Genomic DNA, 19,936 nt, shown 5'->3' on the forward strand with positions numbered 1-19,936 from the left:
TTTTGTTTCTTTCAAAACTTTGCATGTTGTAAAAATCTGGCATGAGTGGAAACGATCCAAAAATGTTCTATGGTTTTCAATATTGAAATGTATGTACATACATATGTACTTTTAGTGCGCATATTTAGTCATTTTCATTTTTAAATGCCTAATAAATAGTTTTATGAATGATACCGTCAAAATGTTTATGAGACCTTTCTTGGAAAGTTTTGATTATTATTCCAAAAATAGTATGTTTAAAAAAATTATATTATTAAATGTAAATGTCTGTATGTAGGTATGTATGTATGTAATCAAAATTTTGGACGATCATCAAAAATTTTCTTGAGATTCTCAACTGGTTTATAAAAACAAAAATAATTCTCAGTATTTTTTTTTTAAATAGAAATAACAATCAAAAATAACATAATTTTTTCGATATTCCCATTTTCATTTTTAAAACTTATTTAATTTTTTTAATTTTAATTTTATCTAATTTTTTATTTTTAAAGTTTTATTTTTTTATATTTTTTGTTTATTTATTTTTTTTAATAATATTTTTTATTTATCTTTTTTTTAATAATATTTTTTATTTATTTTATTTTTTGATAATATTTTTTATTTATTTTTTGTTTTAATAATATTTTTTATTTATGTTTTTTTTGTAATAAGTTTTTTTATTAATTTTTTTTTTTAATTTAATTGCTTGCTGCACACTTTCTTAAATTTATATTTTTATTGCAATAATTTAGCACAACATCGGTTTTGCAAGTAGTTATTTGCCTATTTTCATTTCACGCACAACTTTCTGACACATGATACACAACCTTCTAAACATATTTGCTTGCCAATTTGTCAACATCAAATATTAAAGCAATATTTTTTCTACTATGCTCCGTGATAAATGTTTGGCATTTCAATGTGGACGACTTCACCCCACCGCCAGTCCATGTGGTGCTTCAATTTATCGTAATATGTACAAGCGTGTTCGTGAATTCACGCGGAAGTTCATGGCTACAATTTCTGGTTTTTTCTTCGTTTTTTTCTACTGTTTTTCACTCTATTTACTGTTATCGTTCAATTATTTATTATTAATAACTGTGTTTGTTCGTTTGTAACAATTTTTACAGCGGCAAGGTGGTGTGCGGGTTGTTGGAGCCTTTATAACGCTTGATTGAATTGTTTTAATATGTCTATTTCAATGCTTATGACATCAGCTGTAGCAAAAGCTAGATAGCGCTACTATTTATTTTGGCTTCTATTTTGTTAATACTTTTTTTATCTATTTTTTATTTATTATTTTTTTTTTTAATTTTTGATTTATATTTTTTTATATATTTTGTTTTTGTAGTTCATCATTGGCATCTTTTTTAAATTTTAATATTTTTCATATATTTTTTTAAATAATTTTATTTGATATTATAAAAGCATTTTTTATATTAAATTTTTTTTTTTATTTGTTTGTTTTTTATTTGTTATACATATGTAATTATATTATTACTTTTTATCTATTTTTAATTTTTTTTTTTTAAATTTTTGGATTTATATTTTTTTATATTTTGTTTTTGTAGTTCTTTGCATCATTTTTTTATATTAAATTTTTAATTTTTTTTAAATATTTTTTTTATATATAATTTTTTTTTTAATTTTATAATATTATATTATTATATAAGTGTTTTTTTTTATATTAAATTTTTTTTATTGGTTTTATTATTTACTTGTTTATTTTTTTATATATTTTTTTTAAATATTTTTATTTTTTTATATAATTTGTTTTTAATATCTTTATTTTTATATATATATATTTTTTTTTTAATATATATTTGTTTTAATATTTAAATTTTTTTGTTTTTTGTAAATAATATGTTCTTTAAGAATAATATTTTTTTTTGAGTATTTTCTTTGTAATTTTCTCAGCAATTTTTCCAATCAGTGATAAGGGCCTAAGGAGTTAATAACTCTAGTCGTATTTCTGCATTATCGCCTTTGTAAGTGCATATATAATATGGGAAGTAAATAAAGAATTTATTGCTACTTTTGAACTCCACTCATTCTTATCAATCGTTAATGGTGTTAATTTAACAATAAGAGCCTTTGCGATGTATTCGAAATGAGGTTCATTTTTCTATGAAATCTTGATATATTGACACATTTCAAAATCTTTATATTTAATTTATTATATTCTGACAATTTCTTTGAGCTGCATTTTCCACAAGCAATATGTTAAACTTGTATTGATGATATTTACTCAAGCCTACAAACTTATCCCACTACCTATAACACTATTTATATTTTGCACGCATACCTTTTATTTTAAAAAATTCGTTCTTCTCATAGATTTTATTTTTTTGCTTTTTTCCCCACTTCACCTTCGAGTGTCAGCACAGCCGTTAATCGTCTGCTGAACTATGCGACACCTTCGATAATTGTTCTATTGTACATTTTGTATGTATGTACCATATGAGTTGTTGTAATTCGCTTGCTTTTGTGTTTCCGCTAAAATTTTACGTTCTGGTTTTTGCTAGAAAAACTGCCTTTGTCATAAATATTTATCAAAACGAAATCGATGACATCATTTGCAAAAACTACAAATACTCGTGTTTACATATCTGTATGTGTGTAAGTGGTAAGCACTTCGGCACTTATTCGTTTTTATTTACTGTGTTTTTTTGTTGCTGCTCGAAAATTACACCTCCACTTCAGCGGCAAGCTCACACACAAAATTTATTGCTGCACATGACTGATCGCTTCGAGCTGCCAAGCGTTGAATAGCGCGCCATTAACTCATGGGCATACTTTCGTACTTAAATACTCGTATAAATATGCAAACATGTGCATATCCACATATGTATATAGTAGGGTGGGTTAGAAAAAATTTACTTTATACTCTAAAAATTTGGTTGGTAGACAGCTCAAAAAAATTCTCTACAAAGAAGAACTCTTAATATTCAGTCCTCCTTTTTAGTTTTCAATATTTTCTCCATATTTTGAAAGAAAAATTCATATTTGCTTTGTTTTTTACTTTTTTATTTTTTTTTACTTTTTAATTCATTTATTTTTTTTTTTTATATAATTTTTATATTTAATTTGATACTTTTATTTATTTTTATCGTTTTCACTTTTTATATTTTTATTTTTTAAAATTTATTTTGCTATTTGAAAAAATATCTGTTCTCTTATATTTGTAGGAAATTAAATTCTCTACAAAAATGTTATCGTACAATTATTTCGTAAACCTCGCCGTTGAATAATAATTTTTTGTTAGCGAGTTATAAAAACCTTGGAAAAATTTCTTTAATTCCTTTAATAACTTTTGAATGGTGACATTTATGTAAAAGTTGTTAGAGAGGATTTTTGTAGAGAACTCAACAATAAGATTTTTTTCAAATAGTAGATATGAATTTTTCTTTCCAACAATAAGGAAAAATTGGAAACTGAAAAGCGTTAGATACAATATTAAGAGCACATGCTTGGCGATAATTTTTTTTGTTGCCTACGCAAATTTTTTAAAAGTATAAGTAAAACTAATTTATAGTTGTTTTTTTTTAACCACCCTAATACATACATATATACCATATAGAGTATTTTGCATGCTAACTCTTCTTCTGTTTGTCTATTTATTGCCTTCATCAACTTTGCACGCTTTTTACTCCCTCATAATTTCGTTAGTTTCTGTTTTTGCATAGATTTTCGCATTCCGCGCAACCAAAACAAAGCTCAGCTGCCAACTGTCATCCCGCGCAGCTGTCATAAGCTCCATGTAACGTTCAAAGTCAGCTGTCTGTTTGTTGGATTCTGCACTACATTTGTTTTTCTACTGCACAATTTTCTTTCGCTTTTGTTAATTTTATTTGAAATCAATTAGTTTTATTTTCAACTCTTGCCGCTCGTGTGTGCTTGTGACACTTCGTGCAGAGATAACGCACTCGCATTTTTATTATTTTTCTTTCTATTACTGTTATTGTTGTGTCCACCTTATCGCCACGACGAGTCGCGCAGTAATTGAACAACGAAAGTTTTGCTTTTTTAATTCTTTTTTCATCAAAAGTTGTTATTAGTAATTCGTGTAAAAGAAATTTCATATTAATGCCTCAGTCTCAACGAAACTACGAAACGAATAACGTATGTTTGTTCACAAAAAGTTTATTAATTAAATATTTACGCAGCGCGCACGTTGCAACTGTGTGTGTGTGATTTTTGGCAATTATATTGGTGTAATTATTTATTTCCATAACGAAAAAATTGTAAATCGTCCGATCAGTGTTTGTTCTGAAAATATTGCCAGCACTAAAGCTCTCTTTGCTTGTGAGAAAACAAAAAGCATTCGAGTGCAACGAAGTGCAAAGTACGCGCAGCGGTGTTCGCTAGATCATTTGTGATCTATTGGAAATAAATATTATTATATATGAACTGCAATATTTTTGTGCAATAAATATTGCAAATTATAATTTTTCAATTATCGCAAAATCAAATCGTTGCAGCTGTTGACCAAACGTCATTGGAAAAAATGTCTACATGAATCTAGTGAGAGTATACTTGTATAGCACCATATGTGCTTTAATGAATTATTTGTTTAGCTATGTATAGACCCCAGAACCAATATTCTCTTCAACTTTGATACATCACCATACATTTCTCTGATGACCTTGCTTACTTTATGATATGTCAGACTAATTATGGAATAGCAGAACCAATATTCTCTTCAACTTTGATACATCACCATAAATTTCTCTGATGACCTTGCTTACTTTATGATATGTCAGACTAATTATGGAATAGCGTTTCCACGGTTTTCTGAGAAAGTCAACATAGACTAATTATTTTCTTTAAAAGTGCTCTCAAGGCCCCTTTATACTTTCTGTTGTTATCTTATTTACATAAATCTTGCAATCTAAGGTTCTTTAATAAATAAACGAATTTTTTAGATTCGTAGAGGCTAGAAATTATTTAAATAACACCAAGTTCGTGTTTCGTATAGTGTTCAAGAAAATGAGATGATAAAATGAATTGAAATGAGCTGTTTGCTCAATCAAAAAATTATACCATTACATGGTAAATGTTTAAAATTACTTATTTAACTGTACTTAGATTATATTTTCTAGTTAGTGTAAAATTTTTAAACCAAAGAGACTCAGATATTTCTCAACTGGTAATAATTGGAAACCGTCAAAATTTTTGAAACTACATTTACCACCGTTTTATTAGTTGCAATATATTAGTTTATAAAGATTTCGCTGGATAATATTGAAGTCGCAAAGCTCAAGGCCATAGCTCTTTATTTCATTTCACCTTGACCTTTCACATTAATATTATAATAATTATCGGTTATGCATAGCTGCAGAGCGCGAGATATATGTTGCTCTCTTTGCTATTTTCACTCTCTTTGCCTGCAGAGATTCGTCTCTTACTGACTCATGGAACACTCAGGAGTGTTTGGTTGCTTACAGTTATGACACATGCTGTTTTGGTATTGCCAATTTTCCTGCCAAGCTTTCCTTGTCTCACTCACTTCTCGCGGTATTTTTATGTTTTTAATGTTTTTGTTTTGCTGTTTTTTTTTTTTTTTTGGTTTTTTGTTTTTGTTTTTGGTTTTTGTTTTGTGTATGTATATATACAATACATATATATTTTTTTTTTTTCAAAAATGACATTTGCAATTTAGTGTCATTTTCGCCTAGAAAAGCACATTCCAATTAGCCTGCCAAATGTGTAATTCAGTGTAGCCGCAATTGCCAAGAACAACGCACACACAAGAACGCGCCGACAAAACGAACTGACGCGACGCGACGCGGCGCGAACGCTCCACTTGATTGGACGCGAAAATTTTCTTATAGCAGTGCACGAATTTTTCTTCAAATCATAAAATGCTTGTGTTTAGGAAATGCATTCGGGAGCGCGCAATTGCAACGAACTTAAAATTAAAACGAAAACCAAAAAACAAAACGAACAGATTTCACAGAAACTTTACGAATATCGCAAAATTCACAAAACTCAACACAACAACAACGACTTGAAATAAATGAGCTTAAAGTTGATAAAATTACTTACAGTGAAACACAACCGCCAATGGCATGCGCGCAACAACAAAAGCAATAGTGAAGCGTCACACAAAGTCAAAACATTTACCGAAGCGTTAAACTTCGTCACTTACATATCCAGATATTTACATATATAGATATACCTATATACATATATATATACGTGCAGTCAAAAAAGTAAGAACTATAAAAAAAAAAATATAAACTAAAAAAGAACAGTGGTTAGTTGCTGCAGTTACGTTGAAAAAGAAGAACTCACGCTGGAAAAGCTGCGCGATAAAATGTGGTTCCGCCTCTCGGGTGGCGGGAGCAGTGGTGGCGGTGGTAGTGGCACAAGTGCAGGCAGTGGTGCAGATTCCACCGACGATGCATCACCAACACAAAGCAGCAATCACACGCTGACGGTGCCCAGTTCAACGGGCGGCAGTGAGCCTTCACGCTTTGAGAAGTTTCGACGTGCCAGCTTTCGACGCAAATCCACCGGACACATGCCGACACGCAAGCGTTCCAAATCACCGCATTTCATATTGCAAGCAGACAAATCCACATCATTGGAGGAAGCGGACGAGGATGCGGAGAAGGAGCGCCTTGCAGAGTCGGCGGCGCAAGAACGCTTAACGCCGTCAACGGGCAATGCAACGAGCAAAGCGCTGAAATCTAACGGCGCTGGCTCAACACAGTCACTGCACCGCAATGATGTAGACATTTTATTGAATGGATCAGAGGGCGAAATTAGAACACTGCATGTACTTAGCGATCCCAAACCGGAGCATAAGAAAGCGACACTCAAGTCGATTAAAACCGATCCACCTAAACGCAAGTTCTATAAGCACTTCACTTCCGGCACGGCGCGGCGTCAAGGCTCATTGGAGAGCGCTGAAGTGCCACCAGCTGTTAACGCACTTGCCACCTTGAATGAGTTTACACCCAAAAGCGCACTTAAACAGCGTAGTGTTGCGACACCAACGGCAGCTGCCAAATATAGCGATGATGAGGACTACGACGATGACTTGGACACCGACTCCACCGACACGGATGACGAAAGTAGTGATGTTGATGCCGACAATTTAGCGCCCAAACGTGACAATGCTAAAGAGAAGAAGATACTACTTACCGATCCAAAGTACAAGCATAATCGCATTGAGAAGAGTTCGTCCAAAACGAAGATGAGCGATCTGGAGAAACGTGAAAGCTTGAAGCGTTCGCGAAGCGCGCGCAAATTGGTAGCAGCTGCAGCAGCGGCGAAGTCGAGCGCTGAGGAAGCGATTAGCAGCCCGCTAAAGAATAAGGATAAACGCGCCGAGAAGGAGGCGACCAAAAAACATTCACGTGGCCATAATAATCTTAATTTGCATGCGCTCGTCAAATTCGTGATGAGTAATAAGAAATTTTTAAATAGTGAAGAATTTACGCTTACGCGTCGCAAGTCAATCTCAGAAACCGCCACGACTGTTATCACTGTGGCGGCCACATGCAAACCCATGCCGATTGCGCTGAAGTATGCGCCCGAAAGTGTGGTTGCCGATGCGCCGAAAGAGCACGACACCAAGGCGGAACGCAATGTGGTGCTGGTGAAGAAACAAAATCTCAAGAACTCCTTTTGCGAACACTTAAATAACAACAACAATAACAATAATAATGAGTGCCATAGTCATGACGAATGCATGCAGCTCAGTGATAAGGATAAAAAGAAGAAACTGAAGAAACAGAAGAAGAAATCAGTCGAACTGGATGAGAGCGCCAATCGTGAAATCTACAAATACATTGCAGAGGAGGATACACAGAAAGCGTTGGACGCCAAAGTGAAGCGCAACAGTTCGAACAGTTCGAAGAGTAGCAAAAGTAGCGGTAACTTCGAAGATGAAGCCTTCTACTCTTGTGATGAGTTGGAGCGTGAAGAGCGTGCGCGCGGTAACCGCGGTGGTGGTGTTGGCGGTGCCAGTAGTCGCGGTGGCAGTTTAAGTGGCGTGGAAACGTCACCCAATTCCAATACATCCGGTTCGATTTCATCAACCACATCGAACACCTTGTCGCCCACCATTTTTGTAACGACTGACGAGACGGGGACGCAAACAACAGCAACCAGTACAATTGTCAAGCGTAAAACATCTTCCCCATCTCTCACATCGAGAGTTGCGGCCAAGATTAACGAAAAGACGAATAATTATCGTAATCGTAGAGCAGTCGCAGCTGCTGCGGCGGCGGCGGCCAATAAAATGGCCAAGAAGCAACGCAAAGGGCAGGTGTCGTTGACGACAGGCATCGGAGGTGTTGGAGTAGCTGCAGGCGCTGGCGCTGGAAAACGTGCCGAATACTACAAGCAATTAAGTGTTGGTGAGCAAAATTTAAAAAAGAACTGCGTCAAAGAAAGCCGGCAAAAATAGAGTGGTATTTTTATTGATTATTGTTGTCATCTAAGGTCCCAGACTTGTTTCAAATCAGTCTTCACTCAGATATGGTAGCTTATCGGTCTCATTACTTTATCCAGTGTAACGCTCTAGCATATAAAGTTTACTAAGGTTCTTTTCATGAACATAACTTTGAGGAATGAACTCGTCTGGAACAACTTAATTCATAAAGAAAGACTCTGAGCGCTTTAGGAGCGCTTAACATAAATTTTCGCTTGGTTAGAGTAGTTTAAATAAATACGCGAAGATATCCCAGGAACTTCACCTCGTTTTGCATAAAAGATGCATGCGGTCAGACTCAATTCCAGAAGACTTTTACTCGACGAGTTCTTTACATCCTTAAATACTTGTGTTAGGTTTCGAAAAAAGAACCCAGTAAGTACCAATGCCCGTTAGAAATATATTTCAAATTTATTTATATAGCAGATTCTAACGGGACTCGATTATGTGATTCATATAAAAATATACTTAACGCTCGAGAACTTGCGGTAGAGCTTAAGACTTAACCCTTTTTCTCTAAATAGAAATGTGTTCTCTTCGACGTAAGAGTAGGTAACATTGCAGTCTTAAGCATATATTTTATATTTTAAAAATTCTTCTAATATTGCGTAAATTTTTTTTTTTTGATTTTTCATTTTACTGTTACAATCCTTTTTCCAATATGATAGCAAACAATATCAGTTTATGTCATCACTAATTTGTACTTGCTTCCCCTTACATTTACAGAACGCTTGCACACATCATCCATAGTACGTCAACCCTCCGATCGCAGACCGGATGCGGGCAACCAAGCGGTGCGCTCCAACGGCACAGCCGCCACGTCCGCCGACAACACAGACGACGTACAGCTACGTTTGCCGTCGAGCGGTGTATACCCAGCTGGCGGACCGGGCGAAACTGGCGCTGGTGTTGTCGGCAAAGGCGCAACGGGACGTGGCGCACGCGAATCGAATGTGCCACAGCCGGGTGATGCCACCGGCGACTTGGGAGGTACAGCTGCTGCCGATACAAGTGCGCAGGACGCAGCAGAAGGGAAAGATGCACGACGAGAACGGTGAGTGCTTTTGCATACAGTTGATACGCTTTTATTGCTAGGGTAATAATAATTTTGTTTTATGTTCTATTCTATACACACACACACACATTGCGGCACTCGGCTTGCAAAAATTTACATCTATGGAAATCGTATGTGCGTAGTTTACATCAACATCATCAAAATAAAAGCGCTCCCGTCTCAGTAAATCGCTCCGAATCGTACAAGGAGCGTTTATCGCAAAAACGCAACCGCAATAGTCGACGCAAAACATCAGATCCTAGTCTGACGTCAAGGCCAAAGTAAGTACTTGCACATATGTATAATATTTAAATAGATTTACATACTCAAAAAAAATATCGATGATCAGAAAATTTTTGTTTTTGAAATATATATACTACAGCGTATTTAAGTCAATCTAGAAAATCAATTTAGAAAACGAAGTAAAAATTATAAGCTCTCATCAAAACTTGTGAGTTTTCCAAAATCTCCTCAGTGTGAACAATTTTCTACACAAATGTAGATTTATAGTTTTGAACCCTCCAAGAAGTCAGACGTTTTATGCTATTTACTGAGCTTTCAGGTCAATAAAAAATCAAATTGACTTACTCTATGTGGATCTATGTAGTCTATAGTCTAACTTTGAAATTAATAATTCCTTAATTTTCAGCACTCAGAGAACTTAAATCAATGTAGAAAATGAAGTAACAACTATAAGCTCTCGTCAAAACTCTTAAATTTTCCAAGGTTTCCTCAGTGAGTGAAAGTTTTCTACATATTATAGTTTTGAACTCTCCAAAAATTTCGTTTGATGCCTATATATGATTTACTGAGACTTTAAATCAATAGATTAAAATGCCGTTATTGATTCACTATAGTCTCTGACGTCACGTTAGCCGTGTTGAAGGTAGATCGGCTACATCTAAAGCTGAAAGTTCAGCTTTTTACAACAGCCTGTTGAAAGTTACTACTTGAAAATGTCTACCGATATGGACAAGAGAGTGTTAAATTAAAGATTAATTAGTTTTAATTTGATTAGTACCACGTAAGGTTATATCTCGAATATATGTTTATGTACATATATGGTATACTGTGTTGAATGCGCTAACTGTTAAATTAGGTAAAATATTGAGGGAGTTTAGTTAAATTTAAGCTACACCTCCGTCTATGACAGATTCTGACAGTGTCCAGTGATCACCTGAAAGAGACCGAATTTTAGTGAAGATACGTTTTCTCCTTGATAGAAACGAAATCTATGATGTATGTTTCTTCAGCATGTAATCTAAAAATCAGTTTAGATTATTCTGAATAGATCGATAAAAACTGTTAGAGCTTCTAACACAATTTTTATGTCGAGAAATGCTACAATATTCTTAATGTTTATGATCAATGGTGATAAATAAAACAATGTATTATTTAAATACTTTTATATTCATTTAGTAGAATACTAAGTAAAAAAGAGAGATAACGAGAGCTAGGAAGAAAGATAAAGACTAAGAGAAAGTTATAGCGTATGAGAAAAAGTAAAAAAAAATTTAAGCGAAATATCAAAGTAAGGTAAAGCAGAGAGAGAGGAAGAAAAAAAGAGAATGAGGTAGAGAGAATGAGAAAAGAGTAAGCTAGCAAATAAAATATTTTAAGGCGAAAAATTTAATATAAATTAAAGATGAGAGAGAGAGAGAGAAAAAGAATGAGAGAGGGAGAGAGAAAGGAAGTGGAATAATACAAAAAAAAAAAAAATTTAAATTAGAAATTTTAGAGGAGATAGAGGAAGAGATGAAGACAAAACGAGAATGAGGGAGAAATGAAGAGAGAGAAAGATATATAATCAGAGAGAAGAAATAAATAAACTTAAAGGGATAATTTCAAGGCAAAGTAAGGGCTTAAGAGAGAGAGAGAGAGAAAAGAGATAGACAGAGAAAGCGAGAGAGAGAGAGAGAAAAGAGATAGACAGAGAGAGCGAGAGAGATGAGAGAGAAAGACAATGAATGAGAGAGAAAGAGAGGCAAATGTATAAGTCAAAAGAGAAAGAGTAATGTAATTTAAAACGAAAATTTCAAATTTCTGAAGCAATTCTAATACTAAAATAGTTTTGAACATTTGTCACTGTCAGAGACATTATCAGAAGACCACAGTAAATGTGAAAGTTGCACTAGCAATGACTTCATTAACATTAATAATGCATGAGATGGATATGTAAATAAAGCTTATCGAAATTGTATGGAGATGCGCTCTACTGCGATGAAAGAAGAGTGAAATTTTCAACCCAAAAATACTTAAAGAGCATGCTAAGAGTAATTGAAAGCAGTAAAAACAGTAAAAACCTGCGTCACAAAAGAATTATTGTAATTTTCGTCAGATTTTTTTCGTAATTTTTATATTTTTCAAGCTTTCAAATTTCGCAATTTGCCCCAAATACCAAACTAACAGTAATTTGTTGCTTTTGTTTGCAAAGCGCACATTCTTCGCTACTGTTCCAGATCAACATACACACACACACACACACGCATTTATACATACACACTTCTAGGCAAAAACCATTCATGGCATTATCGCCATTTTTGCGAAAGACATAATTTCGTTGCCAGATTTTGCACCTCAAATCGCATCTACAAAAGCATGTGTGCCACATCATAAACAGACTTTTGCTTCCGCCATAAAACCACAAGTGTTTGTGCCTCGTTTCGCTGCCTTAAGTCTTGCAAACTCTTCGAGTCTTCGCACGCTGCAACAACCGCAACGTTGGCGGCACAATGCCAAGGCAACGACGACGCTGACGTCTGCTATGATCGAGCTGTCGCTTTATGATGGAAGACAAGCCCCAGCAGCGTAGTTTGCTGTTCGGTAAACAAACCAAAGCAGTTGCACACTTTGCACCGCCGTTGGAACGCACCGATTGTTTTGCATTTTTGCCGCTTTGTTATTATTACTGTTTGCTGCCGTTTAACCACAAAACCTAATAAACGTCGCTGCACCCACACACACACAGTAACGGTAAAATTGATATTTCTTTATTTCTGATGCTGAGTAGTCGCCCAGAAAATTTGTCACTCCCAGAGTGTCAGAGTGTGCAGAAACACATAAAAATGCACAATTTATGCGCAGAGGTGTATGTGTAACTGTGTAATCGTAATGTATGGTAATGTAAGCAAATAAGTTTCCGGTAAACACAGTGCGGTTCTTCATACAAAAGTTAGGCATTGAGGCGCATTAAAATTTCCCTATATTACTTGTGGCATGTGGCAGAGAAAAAGTAGGAAATGCGTAAGCAAGTAATATTACGTTGTGTTATTCGGTGTTTGCTAAATAGAGAAACAAATATATAACCACAAAAATTACACATAACCTCAAAAAAAAAATAACTATAGAAATTTTAAAGATTTTTAATCTGTTCAGCTCTGGCCGAACCAAACAGAATTTTTCTAAAACCCAAATAAGAAATCAGTTTACTTGAATGAACTATAGAATATAGTAAAGAGAGATACATTATTTTTGCCTTAAATTGTTAAGCCTATCTAGAAAAATCGGATTTAAGCCAGATATGTCCGTTTTGTTCGACAACTTTTTATTATTTTGAAGGTACTTTTAGAATGACACGCTCAGAGAAACCCTCGTCCCTATTGGCAAAAAACTGGAACATTCGATTTTGACAAGCAGCCCTGGCGGCGAGTTTTCCACCTGTTAAATCATTCGCCATAGACAACAACAGGTTGTAATCACTTGGGGTCAGGTGCGAACTACAAGGTGGATGTATAAGAACCTTCCCACCAAGCTTCCGGAGCTTCTGGCAATTCACTATCAATGTGTGTGGCCTGGCGTTGCGCTGATGGAACTCAGTTTCTCTTCCAGTAGCCAAATCTGGCTGCTTCTAGGCGATTGCTTTCTTAAGACGCTCCAATTGTTGATAATACCGCTTCGAATTAAGAGTTTGGCCGTAAGGGAGCAGCTTATAGTAGTTGATTGCTTGTCAATTGCAACAAACCGATAGCAAAAGTTTTCTGACGGACAAAACTGGCTTGGTCACCATTTGTGCCGGCTCACCGTGATTCAACCACTACCGTTTCTGCTTGACATTGTCATATGTGACCCACTTTTCATAACCAGTAACCTATGCTTCACGCAAACCAGCATTTTCCCCCTAGAGATATTTAAATTATTCACTCATTCCTGACTTTAGACGCTTGAATAAGCTTGAAGCATTGTTTGTGTGGACTTTCAGCTAAAATGATCTAAAATTGACCAAATGTAAAGTTTTGCTGGTACTTTTGTAAAAAGCTTTTATTCTAAAATATATTTTAAATAACTATATTGGCTAGATAGGAAAAACTCTTTTAGATCAAAGCTTCATTTGTGAAAGCTCCAACGACGCAAGCTCCAAACACACTTTTATGGTAATTTAGAATGCATTTCTACAACACTTATTAACGTAAAAAAACTCTGTTACCGACCTAAACAGGGTTTAGATTGTCAAAAAAACACCGCTTAATCGGGTACAATCTGTATCTGTGGTAATGTAGAATAGACTGTTGTGGAAATTTTTGCACTTTCTACGCTACCGGTTATAACCACACTTCTCCTGCATTCAGCGCGACGAACTGAGTCAATTAAGCCTTTTTCGTCTGTCTGGCTGTCTATACGCGAACTAGTCGCTCATTTGTGGAGATATCGATCTGAAATTTGGTACACGTACTTTTCTCCACAAGAAGCTGCTCATTTGTGGGTACCGCTGATATCGGACCACTATAGCATGTAGTTGTCATACAAACTGACCAATCAAAAAGTTCTTGTATGAAAAACTTTTTTATTTGACTAGATATCTTCACGAAACTTTGGCATAGATTATTGTCCAAAGCAAGACTACGATCTCCAAATATATTATTCAGATCGAACTACTATATCATATAGCTGCCATATAAACTGACCGATGAAATGCAAATCCTTGTATGGAAAGTTTTTTTATTTGACAAGATAGCTTGACAAAATTTGGCATAGATTTTTGTCCAAGTCAACGCTACAGTCTCTGAATATATTATTCAGTTCGTATCTTTTTATACCCTTTATTCTATAAGAAATGCAGCTACGAGGCGTATACTAGTTTTGGAAGGTTTTGTTTAGTTTTTTTTTTTTATTTTTTTTTTATTTATTATATGATCTTATAATTTAAAAATTATATAATTAAAAAATAATTCATTGCCAATGCAACGGTTTATCTACAGTTTCAGCAAAGCTTTCCACAAACAAATACTGTTAAGCTTGATGCTCGCCCTCATAACTTACGTTCCACTAGCCGCCCACACGCGTGTGTTAAAGCTTTTCCACGCTTTTTCTCATATATTGAAGCTTTTTGCGTACTTTCACGCTTTTCCAGCTTCCTACAAAATAGTGGTTTATTGTATACAGGGATTTTTCTTTTACACTGTGTGTGTTTTGTTGTAGCCGCTTTTTTGGCCGAAAAATCAGCCAGCCGTCCTCCAAAAATTCTTCAGTTACAAATCTGGCGTTCGCACAAACGCTGCTGTTTTGCTTTACTATCTAACTGTAAATGTGCTTCTTGGCGTGCGTTCGCGTCTAATTGCGTGTAATTTGATTTTTCGCGAAACAAAAAAATAACAACAACAAACACAAATATGCATATTTTACTATAAAAATAGAGTGTATTGCATATTTTGTGCTGCTATGAAAACTTTTCGTTAATTTTTTGTAGCAAATTGCTGCTGAAAAATTAAGCATTTTCAAAAGTTTTCGTATAACAAATATAAATATTGTTGTTGCTTTTAGCTACGACGATTAGCCGGTTGTCTTTTTGCAAATTCCTATTAAATGATGTGTCCGCGCAAGATTTAAAATCACTTCTCCTCCAAAATGTCGCCGGTGGTATGTGCTTATATACTATAGCCGGGTTGATATGTGGAAAATGCAGTTAATTTCAAAGCGGCAAGCAATATAAATTTGAGTTATTAGACGCGTGCGCGTATGTGTGTGCGGCATTTAAATATTATACATATACGTGTGTGAAAAATAATTAAAATTTAATTTTGCTTAATAAATTTTCTTTAATACACAATTAATGGACTTTCCAGCGCATTTGGTGAGCGAAATGTAACCACAAGTCTTTAAGCACGTTGAAAAAAAAATAACTGGTGGCAATATGCCTCAATAAATATACATATGTGTGTATATGTTTTTTAATCTTGCAAAAAATATATTGCACAATTGCTGGTTGGGAGCCTGCGAAAATCCATGGATTTCCATAATTTCGCACTATACGAACGCATAAATCTTTAATTGACTCAGAAGTGGGTTAAAGGTCCATAACCGAGTGCATGTTTTGTGTTTTGCTTGTGTTGCTTGTTGTGGTTGGTATATATTAGCTTTGGTTTTATTTTCTTTTTTATTACAAATTTTTTAAGTTTTATTTATTTATTTTTATTATTATATTTTCTTTGTAATTTCTATATTCAATTTTTTATTTTGTTTTTAATTTTTTTATATATGTATATTATTTTTAAGTTTTTTAAATATTATTTAATAATTTTATTTTCTTATTTATTATTTTATTAATATTTTTTAATATTGTTTTTTCTATGTTCTGTTAATTTTAAATTTTTTTAATCTTACCTTTATTAATATTTTTTTCTTAAATATTTTTATTTTACTTTAATTTTTTTTATTTTCTTTTTTATTTTTATATTTTCTTTTTAATTTTTTTTTATCAATATTTTTTAATAATTTTTTTTTGTTTTGTTAACTTGAAATTTTGTTTTATTATACTTTTATAATAATTTTTTTTTATTTCTTACATATTTATAATATTTTTTAATTACTGAAATTTTTCTAATTTTTTATTAGTATTTTGTTAAAGTTTATTTTTTTCTTTATTTATTATTATTGTTTTATTTTCTTAATATTTTTTAAGTTAATATAATGTTTGTTTTAACTTTTTCAAATTTTAATTTTTTTTTGTTAAATTTTATCTTTAATTTACCTTAATTTTTTTCTTGCTTTTTAATATTAATTTTTTTTTTTTAATTTTTTATATATTTTTTTATAATTTTTTTTATTTTCTTTATTATTAATTTCTTTTTTTTTTAATATTGTTTTGAATGCCTGAACAATTCGTTGCTGCCATAAATCTGCTGCAACGCACATAAAATCTTTGCTTGTTGGTGTTTCACTGTTGTTTCGGTGTATGTGTGTGCTGCATACATGCGCTTAGCAACCCACACACAAATGCACGCATATTTCTTTATTTTATGTTCCTATGCATCTATACATATGTACATACACGTGTGCCTGTCTGTATTTGCTTGCCCTAAATTTTATTTGTTGAAAATATGAAAAATCAAAAAGCAAAAGAAAAGCGTAATCGCTGTCTAATACCAATGAAAAATAGAAAAGTCCAATTTTTAGCACATTCTTTGTTGGCGCTGGCGCTACATAGTCATCCATATTCATGTTCACCCATCAGCGTCTGTTCGCGAATTATAAACTAATTGCTATTTTTTCGATTTTTTGGTTGTAGGCATATGTTTGTGTGTATTTTGTCATTGAAAAAAAATTTATATTTTTCGAAAAAGTTTTCTAAATTTTAAAACTGTTTTTCAAACAAATTTTCATAATATTTCAAAACTCATAATTTTCAAAAAAAAATTTTTGATATGTTTTTTAAAAAAATTCGTTATTTTAAAAAAAAATGTGCACAATTTTTCAAATTTTTTTTTTAATTTTTCAAAATTTTTCAAAAAAAAAAATTCAAATTTTGGGAAATATTTTATATTTATTTGCTTTATTCCTCGATTTTCTTCCGTTTATCTTGTTGCAATTCTTTTTTTTTTATTAATTTAGTGCAATTTTTATTCTTTTTCTGATTTATTTTACATATTTGTATTTAGTTTTTTTTTTTTTTTTGTTCGCAATGAAAGTTTTCCATGCAAAATGTAAGTCTTCTATTGTTATTTGTATATCTTTATTGATCTACTGTCATCCCCATCACTTTGGCTTTGTCAATTGTTTCATCAATAAAGCCATTTGCAATTTTCCTGGTATTCACTTATCAAAAAGATTCCATTTTCAATTACCTTTATCATCAATTATATTGCATGCCTTGGCAATTACAATCTAAACATATGTTTTGCAAAGAGATACACATCTATACCTAAACTTTGTTACAAATAAATAATACCTATCGAACCTTGTTATCGAAACGTGTCACACAATTGATGAGAGGAAGATAGCAAGCATTCCGTTATTATAAGTAAATACGTTTATAAAAGCGTTGATTTAATTTTAGTGATGATTTGTCAAACCTTGCTGAGTGCTGAATCGAATAGACAAATGGCATAAATTCAATATAGTGGCGTAATCAAATAAAGATAGCATTGAAAAATGTTAGGCCACGTTAGTGAGTCACATATTTTCTTGCCTTGAATCCAACAAAATAAATGTTTTGCTGCTTTCATATGAAATTTTTTCGCCAAGAGAGCTTAATCATTGCGAGAGATGTGGCGCATCGAAGATAATATTGTAATTGTTGTCTTCCAAATATGAAATAAACGTTCAAGTCTTTGTAATGCATACGGTTAAACGAACAAAAAATTACTGATAATTTAAAAGAGGAGAAATAGAACGAAAGATTACTTTTACTTACTCTTAGTATAGTGCATATGATACTTCGTATCTTCAGCTTCATACGAACTTTGAAAGTATATGGATTGATAACATTAAGAGTATTTCTAAAATTTTTTTGAAATGTAGGATTAGATAATATTACTACATATGTATACTACACGCGATTTTTATTCGATTTATCCAAAATTCGATCCTTTGCCTAACGAATGAAAGAGTAATCCTTAACAGCGTTTAAAAAAAGTACTTGTAAAAACTTGGCATTATCCAGCTAAGCGAAACGTTCATAGCAGTCTAAATATTGCTCAAGTATGCTAGATACTATTAGCATATTTTTATTTTTTTTATTTATCTAACCATTTTGACCGATTTCGAAACTGTACGACTATTATTGGTTGTATCCGTTTCGACGGTTTTCTTAAAACAGTCCCACATCTAGATGGAATGCAAAAGTTCGCAGAAAGCAATGATATAATTCTTCATTTTCTAATTTCTAAATATCTCTTCGAAGAAATAGTTGTAAAAAAATCTAAGACTATCTAAAAAAGATAGGTATGTATGTATTATTGTTTCAATTTAAATGAAAACTTTTAGGCGAAGAAGTAGATCAGAAAAAATGGAGAAACAGTACTCAAAATCATCTAAAACTCGTTAACAACAAAAAAAATCAGTTTTCAGTCTGGAAAAAAAAAATTTTTTTGACTAAATTATGCAATTGTCTAACACTAAGTGGATTTTTGTTCAGATCATGGATAAAAATGAAATTGTAAATTCTTTGAAATTATATTTTCTAAGAGCGGTTCTACCAAAAGTTTCTTAAAGGACTCCATCCTTAGTGGACTAAATTGAATATTTGTCTAACGCTAAATAAATTCGGTTGAAAACCTGTGAGAAAATTCCAATTATCTGAATTATATTTTCTAACAACGATGCTTCGCCACTGGTTCTTAAAGAACTCTCTCCAGCTATCTCAGTTTATCTCGGCCTTTTGTTCAAATGGATTAGACAGCGCAATTGAGTATTGGTCTAATATTAAATGCATTATGGTTCAGATCTTAGATGAGAGAACACTTAAATTTTAGTAAATTATATTTTCTAAGAGCGATTCTTCGCATCTGTTTCTTAAAGAACTCTCTCAAGCTATTTCATTTTATCTCGGCCTTTTGTTCAAATGGATTAGACAGCGCAATTGAGTATTGGTCTAATATTAAATACATTATGGTTCAGATCTTAGATGAGAGAACACTTAAATTTTAGTAAATTATATTTTCTAAGAGCGATTCTTCGCATCTGTTTCTTAAAGAACTCTTTCAAGCTATTTCATTTTATCTCGGCCTTTTGTTCAAATGGATTAGACAGCGCAATTGAGTATTGGTCTAATATTAAATGCATTATGGTTCAGATCTTAGATGAGAGAACACTTAAATTTTAGTAAATTATATTTTTTAAGAGCGATACTTGGAAACTGTATTCCAATAGTTTCTGTAAGAACTTTCTTTTTTCTTGGTTTGTTTTTTTATTTAACCTTTATATGGATCCTATTCTACATTAGACAGAGAAAGTCGAGTCGCACACCACAAACTGATACTTGAGTAATATTCTCTAATTTTTTCGTCAAGCACATGTAACTGCGCTTTTGCATTCGCCAGCTACATATGACAAAAGAAATGCAAAGCAAATTAAAAACACTTACGTCACTAGCCGACTAATACTAAAATATTCGTGCATTTTCTTTTGTTGCTGCAATTCCACCGAATTCTGCAGTTTGTGAGCATTTAATTTTCGCACATTTTGCAAATACCAAATTTTAATATTTATGTAATATTTAATTACCGTATTTTGATTGCGAAGCA

General features: G+C 32.8%; 1 protein-coding gene across 4 annotated transcripts in view; it reads left to right on the forward strand.

The window, feature by feature from the left end:
* The window catches only part of RhoGEF2 (Rho guanine nucleotide exchange factor 2), a 230,186-nt gene that overhangs the window by 134,716 nt on the left and 75,534 nt on the right, over positions 1-19,936 (forward strand). For all 4 annotated transcript variants that reach the window (XM_036374967.2, XM_070108070.1, XM_036374975.2 and 1 more), the window contains 2 exons: positions 9,152-9,479; positions 9,623-9,760. In XM_036374967.2, the coding sequence (XP_036230860.2) occupies positions 9,152-9,479; positions 9,623-9,760 (466 nt within the window). The remainder of the gene's footprint in view (positions 1-9,151; positions 9,480-9,622; positions 9,761-19,936) is intronic.

This window comes from Bactrocera oleae, chromosome 4, assembly GCF_042242935.1.
Source record: "Bactrocera oleae isolate idBacOlea1 chromosome 4, idBacOlea1, whole genome shotgun sequence".
NCBI lineage: Eukaryota > Metazoa > Arthropoda > Insecta > Diptera > Tephritidae > Bactrocera > Bactrocera oleae.